The sequence below is a fragment of the Triturus cristatus genome, chromosome 2_2 (genome assembly GCF_964204655.1).
Source record: "Triturus cristatus chromosome 2_2, aTriCri1.1, whole genome shotgun sequence".
NCBI lineage: Eukaryota > Metazoa > Chordata > Amphibia > Caudata > Salamandridae > Triturus > Triturus cristatus.
This window is the reverse complement of record NC_140582.1, coordinates 751,561,502-751,583,034: the sequence shown is the minus strand read 5'-3', so window position 1 is coordinate 751,583,034 and position 21,533 is coordinate 751,561,502. Positions and strand designations below refer to the sequence as shown.

At 48.7% G+C, this 21,533-nt stretch overlaps 1 protein-coding gene across 5 annotated transcripts in view; it reads left to right on the top strand.

Moving 5' to 3' along the window:
* Window positions 1–21,533, top strand: part of PCM1 (pericentriolar material 1) — a 1,275,228-nt gene that overhangs the window by 164,396 nt on the left and 1,089,299 nt on the right. For all 5 annotated transcript variants that reach the window (XM_085641994.1, XM_085641996.1, XM_085641995.1 and 2 more), the window contains exon 10: window positions 20,402–20,570. In XM_085641994.1, coding sequence (XP_085498120.1) covers window positions 20,402–20,570 — 169 coding nt within the window. The remainder of the gene's footprint in view (window positions 1–20,401; window positions 20,571–21,533) is intronic.

Below are 21,533 nucleotides of genomic sequence, written 5' to 3'. Positions count from 1 at the left end.
AACACTCAGAGTAGATAGGAGTGGCAGGTCCATGGAACATGGTGGGCAAAAAGGATGGAGCAGGGGCATGCACAAAGACATCGGAGGGCAGGGGGAAGGAGAATAGGGGCAGCAAGCTGAGCACAGAGTTTAAGCAGGAGGTCAATGATGGGGCATAGAATTGGGCAATGGAGGGCAGGAGGAGTGGACTGGTACACCATACTAAATTGAGGGCAGTGGCACCACATCAGACCATGCATGGCAGGAGGGAGGAGGCTAGTCCATGGATTCACACAACAGAGGATAGGGAGGAGGGGGATGGGGCAGCAAGCGAACTGTTCAGAGAAGGCGGGTATTAGGAACTTTATTGTTTTTAAAACGTGTGTGTTAGACCTGTCAGCCCTTTGGGTGGTCCCTCCTCATCATTATTTATTTTGTCCCACTTTTGCCTCAAACCCTGTTTGAATTTTTCCTTTTTGGGAACCACCAGACTTTTTCGTGTTGCTGCAGATTCAGGGAGCCATTTTACCTACCCCTGAAACTTCTGTCTGAGGGCCTGGAGCACAAAATGGTGGCCACCTGTGACATCACCAGCATCCACTGGAACCTACTAGCACCTTCCAGAACATTCCAGAACCCTGTGACAGTTGGAGGCGGTTTAGAATGTTGGGAAGCTAAGACAGAGAGTTGGCAGTTGGAGCTGGCAGTTGGCACCTGACTGGTGAGGAGTGAGCAGCAAAAACGTGAAGGAGGAAGGAGTGAAGCAGCAGGGGTGGAAACTTGTGCCTGGAGTGGGGTCCATAAACCCACCCTTGATACTAGTCCCTACTGACGGAGCCCAGCCTAGAGCCCTGTGTGGGAAGAAGTCAGAAAAACCATCCTGAGGACCTGGACAGCAGGAACAGGCCTTAGAAACAGAGAACAGCAAGATCCTGACCTGGAAACTGGTTTCCCTGGAGTCCAACGTCGAGTAGCCTGAGCCCTGGAGCCCGAGGTGGAGAAGCGGCGCTGACTGGAAAAGCAGACGTCGTACCCGGAGCCGCCAGAGGTCGAGAGAGGGCGCCGTCCGAGGTCGTGAGGAATACTAGAGGTCGAGGAGGAAGTCACCCGAGGTCGAGTGAGCGGCGTCATCGGAGGAGTGAAGTCCGCCCTCCGGAGTCGTCGGAGACCGAGGTGAGGTGTACCGGAGGTCGGGAGTGGAGGTCGCACTCCGGAGTCGCCGGAAACCTGTGAGGAGCACCGGAGGTCGGGAGTGAGGATCGCACTCCGGAGCCGCCGGAAGTCGACATCGAGGCAAGGCCGGCCGACGTCATCGAAGCCGAGGTCGCCATCGGACCGGACCTGCCCGAAGTCGACATCGAGTAAGACTGCCCGACACCATCGAATCGGAGGTCGAGATCGAACCGAGGCCGCTGACATCGAGACCGGATCCGCCTGCCGGCGTCGTCAAAGAACTGACATTGTGCCGAGGCCGCCGACATCGAACCGGAACCGCCTCACGGCATCGATACGACTCCAGCGGCGTCGGAGCATCAGAAAAAGGGCAGTAAGTGGAGTAGAGGGCGCCTAAGGCCCTGTGGAGACCTGAGAGACTGCTCTAAGGGGCTAGGGAGGTGCTGGAACCAACCTGACTGTGCCAGGGGTGAACTGGGACTAATCTAGAGAAGTTGTGTGGAGAGAGAGAGCCAGGTCTCTGGTATTTTCCCCCTTTATCTACCTCAGTTTAGGCCTCAGCCTTGTCCAAGCCAGGGAGTAGACACCCTCAAGCCTTCCACATCCCCACAAGCTGTGCTTGGGCCAAATCAGCCCTTAGGAATTCAAAAGTGATCTGATTCTAAAAGTGTCACTGTCAGCTTTTAAGTATTTATTTGGGGCACTGTATTTATTGTATTTAACCTATTTATTGTTCCACTGTAATTATTGGTCCACAGTATTTATTGATGCTCAATATTTATTGGTTACAGTATTTATTGCCTCAGAATATTTAATTGCCTGTCTGTATTGCACTTTTATTTATGCCTTCAGTATTTATGATCACCCCTTTTTATTGAATCATTAAGCCAGTATTTATTTGTCCTGACCTATCTGAAAATTTGTATATTGTGATTGTTATTTATTTTCTCCAATCAGCAACTAAGAGAAAAAGAAGATAAAGAAAGATATTTTTCATAATTTTTACGGTGTAGAGTCGTTTTTGGAACGGATGCACGCATGGTTATTGTTTGGGTATGTTGTATGCTTAGCACGGAGCCTGATTCCTGACCACTCGAGCCAAGCTACCACAGTGTGTCCGGAAGACCACCACCACCCCTTCTAGCGTGGGAGTGGTTTTCCAACAGTGTGTCTGTGCGAACTACTTAAAATATGAACAACTGCAGCATAATCTCACTTTTATTCAGGAAGAAGAGGGCGTTTGTGACTGTGACTCCGGGCTCACTTGGCAGAAACACCCCCTGACTCTCCACCCCCTATCGCAAAATGTAATGCCCGTGAAAAGGGTAGGTTGACGCAGTGTTATTTAGAACATACTCCTGAGAGCACGATTGAAAATTAAAACTAGATATAGTGTATGGTATAAACTCTGCACCAAAAAGTGTGATATAAGATGAACCGGGCGTGAAATATGATATGCAATACATTGTGCGCAATGACAGATTCATTGGAGAGCGCGAGATAGCACAGGCACTAGCGCGTGCTATGCGATATGCGCCTTGGAGTGTAATATGCACAGGGCAGTGTTGTGTAACCTAACTAGTCTCTAAAGTTGTAATATAAAATATGTGCTGGGGAGTGTAACATTGCATATGCACTGTGACAAAGATATAGATCCCAGATTGTAATATGTATGGCATAGCACTGTGCGTTATAACATAGGCATCGAGGAAGGCATGTTAGATGGGGCAAACTAACCCGTGCGAAGACAAGTGTGGCATGACATATTCACGGGGTGGTGTTACAGTGCACATGCGCTAGAGAGTGTCATAGCATATGCACTAGCTGGTGGAATACAACACAGAGGTGTGTGGCACTCGGCAGGCAATGGTGGGTGTAACACAGCATTGGGCTCTGCCAGGAGCGCGCTGCGACTCTCAAGTGATGTTCGTCTCCTTTCCAGAGAGTAAAATAAAAAGTATTACACATCCGGCAGTGGATGTGTGTTTTATTAACCGTGAGGGGGGTTTCTTGCATAGTTTTGGTCGAATTCTTGTCGAATCCCCTTTGAATGGCTTGGTGTGCATGTGTATTAAATGTGCCCGTCAATAGCTACCCATGTTTGTATAAATAAACGACAAGGGTGTCTACCGGGATTAGGCACGGTAGGGCATCAGACATGTCAGAGCTTCACTAGAGGTGTAAATACATTCCACGTGGATTCATTGTATGCATAGTCGCCTTTTAATGAATATCACGCAAATCGTCATGGTGATAGGTACGTACGGTTTATCCAGCATGTCCTAGGTGTGTCTATAAATATATATTTTTTTTAAATAATTAAAAACAGTGGCCGGCCCTGGGGATTGGGGTCAAAAAAATATAATTAGGAGACAGGCCCTGGGGGATGGGGTCATCAGGGCCAATAAATTAGAATAAGAAGGGGAACCACACAGCCTCCCTTCTTAAAAAATTAAAATAAATAAAAGACTGGCATCGTGCCGGAGGCCACGCCCCCTCCTTGTAGCACTCTGCAAACGCACCCCCTGGCGAGTTGTAAGTTGGGGAATTAATTCCTCTTCAATACTGAGGGTCCCCGAGGGCCAACTAGCCCAACAGGCATCTCCAGTATGCGCCAGGGAGCTGCGCTGCAGACAGGTGTTCTGAGGCCAAGCCCCTTTTTACACCTCTCTGAAACGTAGCTCTGTGGCGCTTACTGGAGGTACCTAGTGGTCTAGTTTGACCCTAGGGACCCTTAGGATTCAAGGGGACTTAATCTCTCAACTTAGAACGGCCACAGGGCGCGTTTACACTAGTGAAGGGAGGGGACGGGGCCTGAGGTGACGTGTGCAAACACGCACTATGGCACGTTTTAAATTGGGGATATAATTTCCCTTCAATACTGAGGGCCCCTGGGGGCTAACTAGCCCACCAAGTGCTTCCAGTAAGCGCCACTGAGCTGCATTGCAGAGAGGTGGTCCAGGCCGTGCCACTTTTTACACCTCTCTGCAACGCAGCTCTGTGGCACTTACTGGAGGTACCTAGTTGGACCCTAGGGACCCTCAGGATTCAAATGAACTTAATCTCCCAACTAAAAACGGACACAGGGCGTGTTTACACAGTGGTGAAGGGAGGGGACGGGGCCTGAGGTGACGTGTGCAAACACGCACTATGGCACGTTTTAAGAGGTAGTTTCAACCCCCCTGCCCTATTATATACTAGGGGCTTACAGAGGAGGTCATGCTAATCACAGGGGGACCCCAACGCATAATGTTCCCTAGTGTATGTAGGTGTTTTCACTGTATTCTAAGTGTCTTTTAACATAGCACTGGCTCTAGGACTGGTTAGTCAGACTCAGTTACCACCAGTATCCGTCTGAAAAAGTTGAGGGTACAGGATGATTTTGCAACAAGGCTTCTTTCTGCTCTTCTTTTTGTTCTTTCTGCACGTTATCCTTCTTCCTGCACTTTTCTTCGTCTTTGAGGACTTCTGTTGCTTCTTTCTGCACTTCTTTTTTTTCTTTCTGTGCATTTTTCCTTCTTTCTTCACATGTCCTATCTCTGTAGGCATAGTTAGAAATTAGCATTTAAAAGAAAAAACCATAGGTTTCAGGCACGTTATAGTTAGGAATTAGCATTTAAAAAACCTCAGAAATTCACTGAAAAAACCATAGGTTTCAGGGGTGTTCTAGTTAACTGGACTTTTCACTTGTACAAAACCATTGAAATTCCCCCGTTATAGTTGATTCAGCTAACTAGAACTCGCGCGCCCGCAATGCACTGCTGATGACGTCACATATTACATCACTCATGACATGGTCAGTGACATCCCTCATGACATCACTGATGACATCTCAAATTACATCACTGATGACATCATCCTTGTGATAGAGTGGCAGACCTCCTCTCCCCCTAATATAACCTTTGATACACACATTCAAAAATAGACTAAAATGTTCAAAACAATGGACATACCAATACCAGTTACAACAACCTCTTCAGTAATTCTAAGATCCACATACACATCCACTCATTCACCAACAGTCCTATACAGTCACTCATACATGTACTCACTCATCATATGTACTCATACACCTATACATCCTGTTACACAATGCCACTCATCCATAGAGTTACTCACACACACAGTCACTCATGCTAATAAAGAATCAAACATACATTTACTTACATATACAGTTATACACACACCACCACACTTACTTCTACGGAAACTTACACATACTTAGTCTTTTAAACAATCACTTATAGAAACACATACTTATTCATACAGGAACTCTTCCAATCTCTCACTCTCACATATACTCACTTATATACACCAATAGTCACATATACTAGTTGAAAACATATGTAGTTACTCATAAAGACACTATTGAGACAGTCATTCACTCACTATCACACCCATACACACACTCATACACCCATACAGTCCTGCACACATGCTGTCTTCAACACATACAAACAGTGAGTCACTCATTCATGCACCTATGCACTACGTAATACCCCCCACCGAACCATACAGACATCAGACACTTAAACTGATACTCAAAAAACCAACTAATAACCTATATAGACACCCATGTAGCTACTCACCAACCCATGCAGCCACTTCTACACAAAGTGAGAGACTGATACAGATATTTACATATTTAAACATTACTCACTAAGCCATGTATTCACTATGATACACTTAATCTGTCAGTTACACAATCAATTTTTCAAAAACAAATCATCCATTTAGACACTTATATACCCATTTATTCTTCCATCATTGTTTAGATATACATATATAAAACATATTTAATTTTCTGAAAAACAGACATTCACTGGATGATGTCATGAGTGATGTCATGAGTGATGTCATGAGTGATGTCACTGACCATGTCATGAGTGATGTAATATGTGACGTCATCAGCAGTGCATTGCGGGCGCGCGAGTTATAGTTAGCTGAACTAACTATAACGGGGGAATTTCAATGGTTTTGTACAAGTGAAAAGTCCAGCTAACTATAACACCCCTGAAACCTATGGTTTTTTCAGTGAATATATAGATAGATAGATAGATATAGATATAGATAGATAGAGATAGAGATAGAGATAGATATAGATATAGATATAGATATAGATAGATAGATATATATATATATATAGCGCAAGGGCGGGAATATTCTAATGCTTATGACTTTGATGAGGATACCCCTGGAAGAGAACTAGGATTACAGGTAAGTAACTAATCCATACTGCACCTAAACAATGCACTCTGGAGAATGAAGTAGGTTGGTAAAGTGTTGTGTGTACAAAACAGTAGACCCTCTTCAGGACAGCCTATCTGACATCATGCGTTTGGCTCAATCAGTAACCCAGCAAGGGTACACAGTGGGTATTGTTAAATGTTGCACTTATCTGCTATGTTGGTCTTCCTAGTCTCTCTAATAAGTTGTGCCTTTTCAAATAACCCATTGTTTTGAGGTTTTTGAAAGGTCTCACAAAAAAGTTCCCTCAGTTGCCATCCATAATGCCTCAATTTGACCTGAAGCTTATTCTCACTTTTTTAATGTTCCCCATTTAAACCGTTGTTTTTTTTCTCATTGCTCTTGTGTCACCTAGATGCAGGCTTTGAGTGTAAAGACTCCTCTTACTTTCTTTCCTGGTAAGCTGGTCGTCCGAACCCCGGTTGCCTTCCTGCCAAAAGTGGTTACTCTATTCCATAGTAAGGACATCCTTAATAAGGTCGCCATTCCAGGTCTCGAGCTGCACTTCTCTTTGACACCACTCTCATCTGACTGCATCGAAGGCACATTAAAATGAATGGAAAACTGACGTCAGTACACCTATGCTTCATGACCCCAGTGACGTCACAAGAATGCTGTTTCTAGTGTAGAGGGGGAAACAGCACCCTCTACTGGTGTGGAAATCTATTAAAATGTGTTCTGATTCAGTGTAACACCTGGGATTTTTGAAAGGCAAGGAATCTGAAGTTTCAGTATCCGCCTGTAAGATTGTTAGCGAAGGTAAGTAACTTTTTCATTTTAGCTGTTTAAAAATGTTTGCCTGACGCTAGTGTGGCTGTAGCTACACATGCTTGGCATAATCACGCCATCTAGTGTTGAGCTCGGATGTGTGCAAGTTGTTTTTGAAGAAGAAAGTCTTTTGAGTCACGAGGTACGGTGACTCCTCCTCTTGCTCGTAATGCGCATGGTCATTGACTCCATTTGGCCCGTCCCTTTGACGGCGAACACCTTTTTGGATCTCAAGTGGACTCCCTGCTAGAGAAAATAAAAAAGGATGACTCCATTGTTAGATTGTTTTCTTCCCCTGTCTAGTTCAGACATGTGCTCCTGTTCGACACCGTTGTCGTTTACTCTTTCGAAGCGCTATTGTTGGTATAGTTTTCACTCGTGGCTTTTCTGTGTCACCTTAGTTGGTGCATCAACTTCGACTTTGCTGGGGCAGCTTGAGTCGGCTGCGCCCCCCGAGGGCCTTTGCCCTTCGGTGCAATTATTTAAGAGGTTTCTTCCACGCCATGTCTATCTGGTGATGCAACTGATGCCTTGCCCCTTCTCTCCTCGTTGTCACACCAAGTACCCATGCACCAATCTCCATCAGGTGTGCAACTTTTGCCCCTCGCCTGAACACAAGGAAGTTACCTTTGAGTCCTGCAGGCCTTTTTTATCGAAAAAGACTGTGTGTGACTGTAGAGCTTAATGCCTTGAGATGTCCTGCCACAGAGCTGAAAAGACACCATATCTCTTTGGTTCCGAAGACCTTCAATAGGACATACAAGCCAACCCATCAGCTGCTGATGAGAGCACCTTCTCTTTAGAGTACAGCTGCGGTTCTGAGATGGAGACGCAGGATATCGCTCCAGGGCAGCTCATGAGTACTTTACTTCCTCCACCCAAACCACAGCAGACCTCCATAAAGGATCGCCTGCTCTCCCCGATCAGCTAAAGAATGTCGTTGAGCCACGACTGCCTTCGGGCCAAGATTGGCACTGACCAGCTGCTTCAAATACACCTGGCCTCGGCGCAAAAAAATTAGCACAGGCCTCTGAACCGATGCCTTCTCCATTGGAGTTGAGCCGACCTTTGGAGCCAAAATCTTCGTCGTTGAAACACTGCTCTACCTTGGCACTGAAAATACCAACTTCGGATTCGAAACACCCAGTACAAAAAGTCCCAGGGTCAAATACTTCCATGTAGGTGCCGAAATCCTTTACCTACAGCAGACAGGCACATTCTTCAGAGTCTGTGGAACCAGTGCTCCAAAAGCTTCAATAGGAGTTGTACTCACCCCAAAAGCATACAATGATTCATCTGGACACTGATTGTATAATTGCAAGACCTCCTTACTCAGGGACACATCCAGCTAAAAGACAATTGTCATGTGAAGAAGCTTGGCAAGTTCCTCCAAAGCACAGAAAAATGTGGACTAAGACACAAGTCCAGTGCACATCAGCACCCCACTAACACATAAGCACCTGCTGCACACCACACTCCATCACCACTGCCTTATCCTGTTCAACCCACATCAGACTCATCTGAGGGTTTCATTCTCTCCTACACGGGGAGGGAGAGGACAGGCTCAAATTTTCCATCCCACCGCTGGATGATCTCTGGGACTTGTATGATGCGGAGCCACCTACATATACAAACCCATATCTGTATCCTCCTAAACCCCCTCAAACCAGACGACCCCACCACCTACCATGACTTGATAGAGCTGCTACCTTCCACAAGGTTCCACTCCATATGGAGCTTTTTATTTAAAAACTTCTCCTCTACTCCGCGTTCAGCACCATATTTTCCAATGCTTAAAGGCATGCTACGCCGCATGCCTTATATGTTTAACGACCCTGTTAGGTCATGAGCCGTCACGCCCAATGTTGACCAAAAAATATAAACCGTAACCCAGTGACTCCCGCATACATAAGGGCAGCTCCACCTGACCAATTAGTAGTTGCCACAGTACGTAAGCGGACTAACTCTCAAACATCTGGTAAAAAGATCGATGCTGTGGTAAGCATTTGGCTGTCCAGTCCGCCAACGGTTGGAGAATTGCCATCTCCATTGACCTCCTATGCTGCTACGACCCGGCACACTAGGACAAAATGGAGGACATCCTTCCATATCTATCTCTCAGAAGAACACAAGAAGTGGATGTACCAAATTGCCTGAGAAGGAAAGCTAATTTCAAACACCACAATTTGATTTGCCCTTGACGCAGCCGACACCGCAGGTAAAGGCATAAATTCAAGAATCCTCCTTCATAGACATACCTGGCTCCGAGTCATCAGTTTTAAACCTGAGTTTCAACAAAACCTTTTGGCCCGTCCCTTTGACGGGGAACACCTTTTTGGTTCTCAAGTGGACTCCCTGCTAGAGAAAATAAAAAAGGATGATGAGATGACCAAAGCCGCGTGGACGTTGTAGACCACATCGCAACATGGTTCCTTTTGCCGCTCTCCTTCTCATGGAGGCTACCCAAAAAGGATTTCCCAGCATTAAGCTCCTCACAATAACGTGTCGTAACTACTCCCTACCAGAGGATTTTAAAAAGGCAAGTTTTTAACAGTTTGCTGAAGACTTGAAGCGAGTGACCTGCTCTCATAGACAAAAGCAAGGAGTTACAGAGCTTTTGACCTTAATAGAAGAAGGCTCGACCTACTTGACGGGATTTCGTTGCTCTCGGAATTACAGCCAGCTGGAGATTGCTTGAGCGCAAAGACCGATCAGGTGAATATGGAGACCCCAGGGATCTGAGATAGAAGGGACCAGAGTTATATAAGCATTTATGCATGTAGCATAGAGTTTTAAATTGCACTCGACGTTCTGTTGGCAGCCAATGTAAATCATGGAGCCAGGTTGGCTGTGGAAGTGAATTTAGGGGGTGGATTAGAAGACGTGCTGCAGTGTTTTGTACTATGTGATGCTGCTTAAGCAGGACCTTTTTGATGGGCAGGCCTGGAGATAACCAAGGACTGGATAACAGTTCTTTGGGATGAGACCAGAAGATATCCAAGAAGTTTCCTGAGCGATCTAAGAATACCAAAACAGGTGGCAGCAACCTTTGTGATCTGATAACTCGTAGACCGATTATCAAGCCAGACCTGTAGACTCTTGACCACATGTAGTGGACTTGGAATATTGTCCATGACTACGGGCCATAGATGGGGTCCTCAAACGTGCCAACCAGCAGAACCTTGATCTTTTTCCCTTTTAATTTAAGGGAGTTGGCATTCATTCAAGATAAAACTTGAGTAAGGCAGATGTTCGGAGTCTCGGCATTGCGATTTCTTTAGATGACAGGGACCACAATCTGGGCGTCCGTGTATGTAGAGTGAAAGACCGTGTGTTAATGCAGTATCTGCCAATGGCCTTACATAAAGATTGAAAAGGGTTGGACTGAGGGTGGAGCCCTGAGGCACATAAGATGGTAGAGGGTAAAGATTTGAACAATGCTGATGATTGTGTCCCAGCAATATGCGGTCCTGCAGAAAAGACCCCAGCCAAGACAGGGCTTTACACTGCACACCCATGTTAATTAAATAATAAAATGTATTAAGCACGCGTATAACCTGAGGTGTCTTGGGGTTAAGGACCGGGGTCCTTAGGGCCAGTCTTGGACCGCAGACCCCTAAACCAATACATTCTCTCAAACCCTTCCACATGTTCACTCTTTAAGAGGTCATTCCCTTACCACAACAAGGCGACTTCATGGGTGCACTCGATCTGAAGGGTGCTTACTCTTCTTCGAAGTCTTCGTCTTTGGGTAAGTGAAAGCACAAAAAGAAGGCGAAGAAACACCATCCATCTTCGCCTTCCCTCCGTTCGTCTGCCTACATAACATGGGATGCGGACGGTGGTCGTCTGGCTCCGCCCACGGAGCCTGTTGGGTCGAGACTGTTGTCCCTTCCTGGGAGCCCGAGCGACCCCTGCCCAACTTTGGCGTTTTTACGAAGCCCTCCACTCCATCTTTGGGCAGCCTGACTCCGCCGGCAAGCCTTTGGGCCCCATGGACTTGGCTGGGGGCTCCAGGCCTTAGATGCCGGCGGCTTTGACCTCTGCGCCTCAGGGCCCCCAGGGCTCCAGGCATGGATCCGGATCGGTGCCAGTCGACCTTATGACACCCCTTCTGGCACTGAATCCAGTGGCGACACCTCTGCCCCCTGCGATGCCGGTTGTGTCCCCAACCAATGTCAACCCCAGCCTCCCCATCGACGTGGACAACGAGCCGGGCTGGCATCGACCGACGCCTGTACCAGCGCCTAGCGGTGCTTTTGTACCCCTGTTCTTCCCTGGTGTTCCCTATCGCCCTTAGGGGCTACCAGAGGAGGGTGAGGAGGACTGGGAGGGGTGTGTGGACCATTTGGCAGACCAGTTGGAAAACCAGACTGGAGAGAAGAGTTTGGTGAGGCCAGTGGTCTGGACACTTCCCCAGACCTTGGCATGCTTTCTCCCCCTACCGTGGTTACAGAGGAGGGTTCCTGTGGTGTTGTGTAGGACGGCTGAGGCCTTGAACCCCTAGTTTCTACGGTGGCGGTCAGGACTAACCTCCTGACCGAGGTGCTTCAATTGGCAGCGGGCTCTTCGGAGCCCCTGCTGCCGTTCAATGAGGCCCTTACGAACATCCTTCTGGGTGCTTGGTCCAAGCCCAGCACCGGGGCTCTGTGGATAGGATGATTGCCTGACGCCAATACCTGGCTCCAGGCGAACCCATTTTCCTCTTCCAACACCCTAACCCCGAGAGCTTGGTGGTCCACTTGATAGGGAATCCAAGAAGCTGGAACATCTTGGGAAGAAGAGGTTTTCTTCCGCCAGCTTAGGACTGCGGTCGGCCAACTCTACATGTCTCTAGGGCCGTTGCTCCCATTCTGTGTTGGAAGGTGCTGCCACAGTGCCTAGAGGAGGCCCGGGCCATACTCTCCCGCGCTGTTGCCGAGGGGAGAGACGCAGCGATGTTCGCCATACGATGTGGACTAGACACAGCTGACTCGCTAAGCAGGGCGATTTCAATGTCGGTAGCCCTGCAGTGCTACGCCTGGCTGAGGTCCACAGGCTCTTCAGGTGATGTCCAGTCAACACTTATGGACATTCCCTTTGATGGCCCTCGCTTGTTTGGCGACAAAGCAGACAACACGCTCGAGCGCTTTAAGGATTCCAGGGCTATGGCAGGATCCTTGGACCTCCCTTCATATCTCGCCCAGCACGGTCTGCTTTTCGGACCATTCTTGCCTACGGAAGGGGTGCCCCGCCATGTTCTGCCCAGAGCCACAGGCCTGCGCAAGCTGTATAATCTCTGCGTGGCTGGGGACGTGGGGACCTAGCGTCGTGGGTCTGGGGGCCAGTGGGCGTACCAGTCCACCAGCGCCTCCTAGCGCTCCTAGTCCGATCTTTCAGGGCCACCAGTTGCCAGTGGGCGGCAGGGTTCACCATCACACCCACCCCCGTCCCCCCCCCACTGTCTCAACATCACGTCGGACAGGTAGGTTTTGCAGATAGTCCGAAGGGGTTACTCCCTCCCCTTCAAGACTACCCCTCCCTCCATGCCACCTGCTTTACATCGCATGACGAGGATCACTTGGCTCTTCTCCATCAGACAGTTGCGGATCTCTTGGCCAAGGGATCCATCGAGCGAGTTCCTGTGCCAGAAGTAGGCTGTGGTTGTTACTCCCACTACTTCCTGGTGCCCAAGAAGGACAAAGGCCTGCGTCCTATCTTGGATCTCAGGGACGTCAACTGCTTCCTCAGGAAGGAGAAGTTCAAGATGTTGACATTGGCTCAGGTCCTGTCTGCCCTTGTCCCTGGAGACTGGATGGTAGCGTTAGACTTGCAGAACGCCTATTTTCCCCATCCTCGTCCAGCCTGTCCACCGGCGTTACCTACAGTTCATGGTAGGCCACGAGCATTTTCAGTTCACTGTGCTCGTGCTCCCCTTTGGCCTTACACTACCCCCCCGCCCCCTCACTCGGGTGTACACGAAAGTGATGGTGATGGTCGCAGCTCATCTACGCAGATCAGGGGTTACAGTCGTTCCCGATCTCAATGACTGGCTGTTAAAGGCGAGCTCACCCCAGAGCCTGCATTCTCTGGGGTTCACCATCATCGTGCCGAAGTCACACCTGATTACCTCTCAGAAGCTCCTTTTCATCGGGGCGGTTCTGGGCACTGCACAGTTTCGGTCTTATCCTTCTGAACAGCTAGTCCGGGATATTCAGGCTCTGATTCCGATCTTTCAGCCCCTACTCCGGGTTTTGGTCAGAATGACCCTGAGGCTACTGGGCCTCATGGCCTGCTGCATCCTGCTAGTGGACTGTACCCGGTGGCATATGCAGGTTCTGCAGTGGGACCAGAAGTTCCAGTGGGCACAGCATTAGGGGAATCTTTCCGACTGGATCCGGATCTCAGAGGGCACTGCACACCAATTGCAGTGGTGGCTAACAAATTTGGATTGGGTCAACGGCAGATCCCTCTCCCTTCCCCAAGCAGAGTTCACAGTGGTGACGGATGCATCACTTCTGGGGTGGGGCGGCCACATAGGGGAGGCCGAGATCAGATGCCTCTGGCAGAGTCCGGGCTCCACATCAATCTTCTGGAGCTCCGGGCAATTTGTCTTGCACTGAAGTCATTCATTCCTTCCTTCTGTCAAAGGAAGTGTAGTGCAGGTGTTCACGGACAACACCACTGCCATGTGGTACTGCAACAAATAGGGCGAGGTGGGGTCGTGGACCCTATGTGAAGAGGCTCTTCGCATTTGGACTTGGCTGGAACATCAGGGCATGTCCTTGGTGGTTCAACACCTGGTAGGTTCTCTGAACGCCAGGGCGGACGAACTCAGCCGCTGGTGCATGATGGATCACGAATGGCATCTTCACTTGGAGGTGGTGCAAGGTCTCTTTCAGCAGTGGGGAGAGCCTTGGTTAAATCTGTTTGCCACCGAAGAGAACACGCAATGTCCACAGTTCTGCGCGTTGGAGTGTCCAAGGCGGCACTTGCTAGACGAGGCTTTTCGTCACGAGTGGAGTTGTGGTCTTCTATACACCTTTCCACCTATACCACTTCTGCCCAGAGTCGTGAAGATCAAGCGCGACCGTGCCCAAGTCATTCTTGTGGCTCCTGACTGGCCACGAAGTCTGATATACCGAGCTCTTTACATTGACCATCGATCCTCCGATCAGACTGGCTCTTCGGGAGCATGTTCTGTCGCAGCAGCAGGGGACGGTCCCCCACCCGAACTTGTCCAGCCTCAACCTCCCTTTGTTGAGATTGAGCGGCGACAGTTGACCGCTTTCGACCTTCCTCCCAAAGTCTGGAAAGTTATCTTGGCAGCCAGGTGTCCCTCCACCAAAACTGTATACGCCTGTAGATGGAACAAATTTGTGGCATGGTGCACAACAAAGGCTGTGGATCCCCTTTCTGCCCCTCTTTCAGAGTTTCTCCTCTTCATTCTTTCTTTGGCCCAGCAGGGCTCTGCTTTGTGCACTCTTAAAGGCTATCTTTCGGCCATTTCGGCCTTTCTTCGCCTTCCTGATGAACCTTCTCTTTTCAAGTCCCCTATTGTAAATTGCTTCCTTAAGGGCATTACTCACCTGTTTCCTCCTATTCCTTTCGTAATGCCCCAGAGAGACTTGAACCTTGTTCTGACTTACCTTATGTGCGCTTCTTTCAAGCAGCTTCATAATTGTCCTCTCAGACTCTTGACTCTCAAAACTGCCTTTCTGGTTGCCATCACCTCTGCTCGCAGGATGAGTGAGCTTCAGGCTCTTTCTTCTAAACCTCCCTTCCTGGCGGTTTATCTGGACAAGGTTGTCCTTCGTACTAGGTCTTCCTTCCTTCCCAAAGTGGTTACCTCTTTCCATATAGGACAATCCATCACTTTGCCCACCTTCTTCCCGCCTTGCATCCTTCTAATGAGGAGGAGAGGCTCCACCGTCTGGATCCAAAACTTGTGCTTTCATTTAATTTGGATCGCACAAAGCAATTCCGTGTGGATGACCAGCTCTTTGTTGGCTATGCGGGCGCCAAGAAAGGGTGGGCCGTGCAAAAGCGGACCATCTCTCGATATGTCGTTCTTTGCATCAAACTGTATTATTCCCTAGTGAAAAAGGAACCTCCAGTAGGGTTGCGCCTCCATTCCACCAGGACGATGGCAGCCACTACTGCTTTGGGACGTGGAGTCCCCCTTTATGACATCTTCCAGGCAGCCACGTGGGCTTCATTGCACACGTCCACCAAACATTAATGCCTGTACAGCCAAGTTCGGCAAGATGGCTTCTTTGGCCGTAGAGTTCTCCAGGGCTTTCTGGTGTGAACTTAGTTTGCAGACCAACCTCCGGGGTTGGTATTGCTGGCGTATCTATTCTAAGGTAAGGAATCCATAACTATTTGTCTCTTTCAGATGAACAAGTTACTTGCCTTCGGTAACAATATATCTGTAAGACATATATTAGTTATAGATTCTTTACCGACCCAACCCATCCTCCCCGTTCTGCGAACTGCAAGGGTAAGGGAATCCCTTTCAGAGCCCTAGTTTTGTGCACCAGTGGTCAGTGTCTTGCATTGCTCTGCGCTACTGGCGTTGAATGTCGTGTAATGAACTGATGACGGCATGCAAGGGCTGCATCTAAGTAGATACCGTGACGTCATTCCGGTGATCACGAAGTCCACGATGAACACGGAGTCGACAGAGGTCACCTACCGTCACGCAGGGGTACTGCTGAATAAAAAATTCTCTGGCTCCAGTCTGGTGCCTGGGGGTAAATCTAAGGTAAGAAATCCACACCTAATATGTCTCATACAGATAGATTGTTACCGAAGGTAAGTAACTTGTTCTTTATTGAAATGGATTGCGATTCTTGTTATTTCTAATACATCATGTGGTTTTACCTTAGAAGAGGTTGCCAAATGGATCTTTTACAAGCTACTTAAAAGGTGGCCGTATTATCTTCTGTGTAGAACGCATATGAGATGATCTGCCTATTGCGTTATATTGGATAACAATATTGCAATGTAGAACCCTTGGTATTTAGGTTTTGCCAAGAGCATCTTTTATGCAGGTAAACATCTAGTGTATTTACTATAAAGGAAAGCCAATCTCATGCTGAGATCCCTTGCTGAACAGTGGCTGAACCTGCCCTAAAGCTTTTCTTATGAGCCTTGTTACTGGCTTTTCATGTTTACTCAGATGGAAGGGTTGGGAATATCTCTATCTGAAAGAAACATGTTAGTTAGATTCCTCACCTTAGAATATCCCCAGGCGTCAGACTGGATCCGGAAGGTTTTTTGTAGCAATACCCCTTGCGCGTCGGTAGGCGTCGTCTGCGGCTCCGCGTCCGTCGTCGGCGTCGTGCGCCAGAATGACGTCGTCAGAGTACTTAGACGCCGCCCTCGCGCGCTGACGTCAGTTCTTCTTTTTTCCGCGCCAGTAAGCGCCGATCCGAGAAGAGCTTACCCCTAGTAATTTTTTGACTAACTTTTTTGACTTCTTTTGGTCTATCGACTCGACTCTGGTGCCGGTAGGATGCCTGGTTTCAAGGCCTGTGACGCCTGTCATCGCCTGATGTCAGTGACGGATCACCATCGCCGGTGCCTGTATTGCCTGGGGCCTGACCATGAAGCGGAGTCGTGCCTCGATTGCCAGGCCTTGATGTCGAAAGCTAGGCGGGAGCGGTCCCGTAAGCTTCTCGAGCTTCGGCACTCTGCTCCGCGTCGCTCTCGGTCCCTCCCAAACACTCCTTTTCATTGGGGCGGTTCTCGATTCGGCGCAGTTCAGGGTCTATCCGCCGGGTCCCGGACATTCAGGCCCTGATTTCCATCTTCCGGCCTCTGTCCTGGGTTTCGGTCAGGTTGGTGCTGGGGCTGATGGCCTCCTGCATCCTGTTGGTACCTCACGCCAGGTGGCTCTGCAGTGGGACCTGAAGTTTCAGTGGGCCCAGCATCGAGGCAACCTGTCCAACCATGTTTTGATCTCGGAGGGCACTGCAAACCAGCTGCAGTGGTGGCTCACGAATCGCGATTGGGTCAGCGGCAGATCCCTCTCCCTACCCCAACCGGAGCATCTCGTAGTGACGGATGTGTCCCTCCTGGGATGGGGGGGCCATATGGGAGAGGCGGAGATCAGAGGACTCTGGTCTCCGGCGGAGACTCTGCTCCATATCAACCTCTTGGAGCTGAGGACGATCCGACTTGCACTAAAAGCCTTCCTTCCCTCTGTCCGGGGAAGTGTCGTGCAGGTGTTCACGGACAACACCACCGCCATGTGGTATTGCAACAAACAGGGCGGGGTGGGGTCATGGACCCTTTGTCAGGAAGCTCTGCGCCTCTGGACATGGGTGGAACATCAGGGCATCACCTTGGTGGTTCAACATCTGGCGGGCTCTCTGAACGCCAGAGCAGACGAACTCAGCCGCCGGTGCATGAAGGATCACGAATAGCGTCTGAACTCGGACGTGGCGCAAGGTCTCTTTCTGCAGTGGGGAGAGCCTTGGTTAGATCTATTCGCCACCGAAGAGAACGCGCAATGTCAGCAGTTCTGCGCGTTGGAATTTCCAAGGCGGCACTCGCTCGGAGATGCTTTTCGTCTCGAGTGGAGTTGCGGTCTGTTGTACGCCTTTCCACCTATACCACTTCTGCCCAGAGTGCTGAAGAAGATCAGGCGCGACCGGGCCCAAGTCATCTTGGTGGCTCCGGATTGGGCACGAAGGTACTGGTATCCCGAGCTACTCAGTATGTCCATCGATCCCCCGATACGACTGCCTCTTCAGGAGGACCTTCTGTCGCAGCAGCAGGGGACGGTCCTCCACTCGAACCTGTCCAGCCTCCACCTCCATGCGTGGAGATTGAGCGGCGACAGTTGATGCCTTTTGACTTGCGTCCCTCCACAAAGACGGTATACGCCTGCCGGTGGAACAAATTTGTGGCATGGTGCACAGCAAAGGCTGTGGATCCCCTTTCTGCCCCTCTTTCTGAGGTTCTCCTCTTTCTTCTTTCTTTGGCCCAGCAGGGCTCTGCTCTGGGCACCTTGAAGGGTTATCTTGCTGCAATCTCTACGTTCTTAAGGCTTCCTGATCAGCCTTCTCTTTTCAAGTCCCCTGTTGTCTCCCGTTTTCTTAAGGGCATTACTCATGTTCCCTCATGTTCCATTCGTAATGCCTCAGTGGGACTTGAACCTTGTTCTCACTTTTCTGATGTGCGCTCCCTTTGAGCCCCTTCACAACTGTCCAATTCGTCTACTGACTCTGAAAACTGCCTTCCTGGTGGCTATCACCTCCGCTAGGCCGGTGAGTGAGCTCCAGGCTCTGTCAGCTAAGCCTCCCTTCCTTTCGGTTCATCCGGATAAGGTTGTCCTCCGGACACGTCCTTCTTTTCTTCCTAAAGTCGTGGCTCCCTTTCACTTTGGGCAATCTGTCACGCTGCCCAGCTTCTTTCCGCCTCCGCATCCTTCAAAAGATGAAGAGAGGCTCCACCGTCTGGACCTAAAACGTGCGCTGTCCTTTTATTTGGACCGCACAAAACAGTTCCGGGTGGACGACCAACTTTTTGTTGGATATGTAGGTGCTAAGAAGGGTAAAGCTGTGCACAAGCGGACCATCTCGCGATGGGTCGTGTTGTGTATTAAACTCTGCTATTCCTTGGTGAAAAAGGTCCCTCCTGTTGGGCTGAGAGCCCATTCCACCTGGGCCATAGCGGTGACAACTGCCCTGGGACGGGGAGTCCCCTTGCAGGACATCTGTCAGGCCGCGACGTGGGCTTCACTGCACACGTTTGCCAAGCACTATTGCCTGGACAGCCAAGTCCGGAGAGATGGCCACTTTGGCCGTTCTGTTCTCCAGGACTTTCTGGTGTGATCTTGGTTGGTATTGCTGGGGTATCTATTCTAAGGTGAGGAATCTAACTAACGTGTTTCTTTCAGATGAACAAGTTACTTACCTTCGGTAATGTAAGAAACATTAGTTAGTTATATTCCTCACCGACCCACCCAGCCTCCCCGTTCTGCAAACCGACATCTAGGGTTAAGATTCTCCCTTTCAGGGCCCTAGATTTTTTGGCACCAGTGTCGGTCTCTTGCATGGCTCAGCGTCCCTGGCGCGGAAAGCTATGTATAAGAACTGACGTCAGCGCGCGAGGGCGGCGTCTAAGTACTCTGACGTCATTCCGGCGCACGACGCTGACGACGGATGCGGAGCCGCAGACGACGCCTACCGACGCGCAAGGGGTATTGCTACAAAAATCTTTCCGGATCCAGCCTGACGCCTGGGGCTATTCTAAGGTGAGGAATCTAACTAACTAATGTTTCTTACAGATACATCGTTACCGAAGGTAAGTAACTTGTTCTTTAATGGGCCTGAGTTCCGGGGGGACACGTTTTACATCTTTTCAGTCAGATTATCCTAGGGATAAGAAGACTTTAACATGGTTTGAGTGTCTGGTTGTCCTGCACCATTTAGTAGCAATTTAAAAACAAACAGTTGAGCATAAACGGTTGACTACAATAAAGTTGAGTGGAAATTGTAGAGATAGTCTTGTGACCTACATTATTAGCAATGATAGGTGCAAGAAATCAAAAAGAATGTTTTTTTAAACTTTTTCCCTCTTCTTTCACTGCTCCACCCATTCTCCTCTCCAATTCCTCTTCTCTCCCTTCCCTATTCTCTTTTCTAACATACCTTTTGCATTCTTTTTGTAGGGGGTTCCCCACTGCCTTAGCTACCCCTATGTTACCGTAACCCATACAGACATTCCCTTTCTTTACTTTTGCAGGGGAACACCTCCCTCCCTTGCTTTCACAACCCTCAGTTTTTCCGGGTTGGCAGCCACACTTCCCTTGAAGAGGACTGCTCTCATGACCTCTGGAAGATCTTTAACTCTTGACGAGCCATGCTCTCACGATACCAGGGAGTCCTTCAGTGAGCATTTCTGTTCCTTCCACCCTTCGTCTGTTGTCACCATCTTAACAATGTAATGCAGTACATTGTTAGGCGCAGTGTTTTTTAATATACATAAATGTACCCACAACTTTGTTTTCTACAACTTTCTTTTAGTTCACAGCTGTTTTTGGAATAATTGTATGGAATTTTATTTTTTGACCATTTTTACTGCACACCAACAGTTCTAATCAGTTAAAAAAAAAAAAAAAAATAACTGCCTCAACATAGTGTCAATGTGACTCTCTGCATAAAATCAGTATTAAAAAGTTTTTTTAGGATCTTCTCCAACCCCTCCTTGTAATAGAGTATATTTGTAACCTGTTTTTTAGTGGTAGCTACTTCTAGTTCCCCTCAAAGAAGTTTGGATCAGAGAAATTCAGCTCCTCTAGAAGTAACATGTAATGGAGAGTCCAACAGCTGGGTGGCAGCAATGTATCCATCAGTTTCTACAAATGAGAGTGAAGATGAAGAGAGTGTTAACCCTACAGAAAAACTCAAGTAGGTATCGCATTTTAAGTGATTTGTGGGTGAACGTCAAAGTTTTTAAAATGCGTACGATTTTTGTAAATCTTGTCATGCATTGTATCCTGCTGATTGTCTACAGTTCTAATAGTTTAAAAAATATATATTTACTAAATTTTTAACAGTTTTTGATGAATACATCTGATAGAGACAACTAGCTGTAGATTCCTTAACTTTTGAATTGTCCCCAGATGCCAGTCTGGATTTGGAAATTTTTCACCAGCACCTCTGCGCGCTGGAGGATGGCATCGTACGGCTCTGGGATGACGTCTCCGATATGACATCAGTGAAACCATTTAAGTCCCCTCTTGCGCTTGGATGTCAGTTTCTTTTTTTCTGCGCTGCAACAAGGATCCGGAGAAGCGTATCTCTGGCTATTTTTCGGCCTGCTGTGACAAACTTTTTTTTGTAGGGGGTCGTGCTGGGGGTAGTGGTTTAGGGTTTAGGGTAGTGCAGTGGTGTTTGGCTATTGTAGGGGGTCGTGCTGGGGGTGGTTTTAGAGTAGTGCAGTGGTGTTTGGGTAGTGTAGGGAGTCGTGCTGGGGTAGTGTTTTAGGGTTTAAGGTAGTGCAGTGGTGTTTGTGTAGTGTAGGGGGTAGTGCTGGGGTTAGTGTTTTAGGGTTTAGGGTAGTGCAGTGGAGTTTGTGTAGGGGGTAGGGCTGGGGGTAGTGTTTTAGGGTTTAGGCTAGTGCAGTGGTGTTTGTGTAGTGTAGGGGGTAGTGTTTTAGGGTTTAGGGTAGTGCAGTGGTGTTTGTAGTGTAGAGGGTCGTGTTTTAGGGCTTAGGGTAGTGCAGTGGTGTTTGTGTAGTGAAGGGGGTTGTGCTGGGGGCAGTGTTTTAGGGTTTATGGTAGTGCAGTGGTGTTTGGGTAGTGTAGGGGGTAGTGCTGGGGTTAGTGTTTTAGGGTTTAGGGTAGTGCAGTGGAGTTTGTGTAGGGGGTA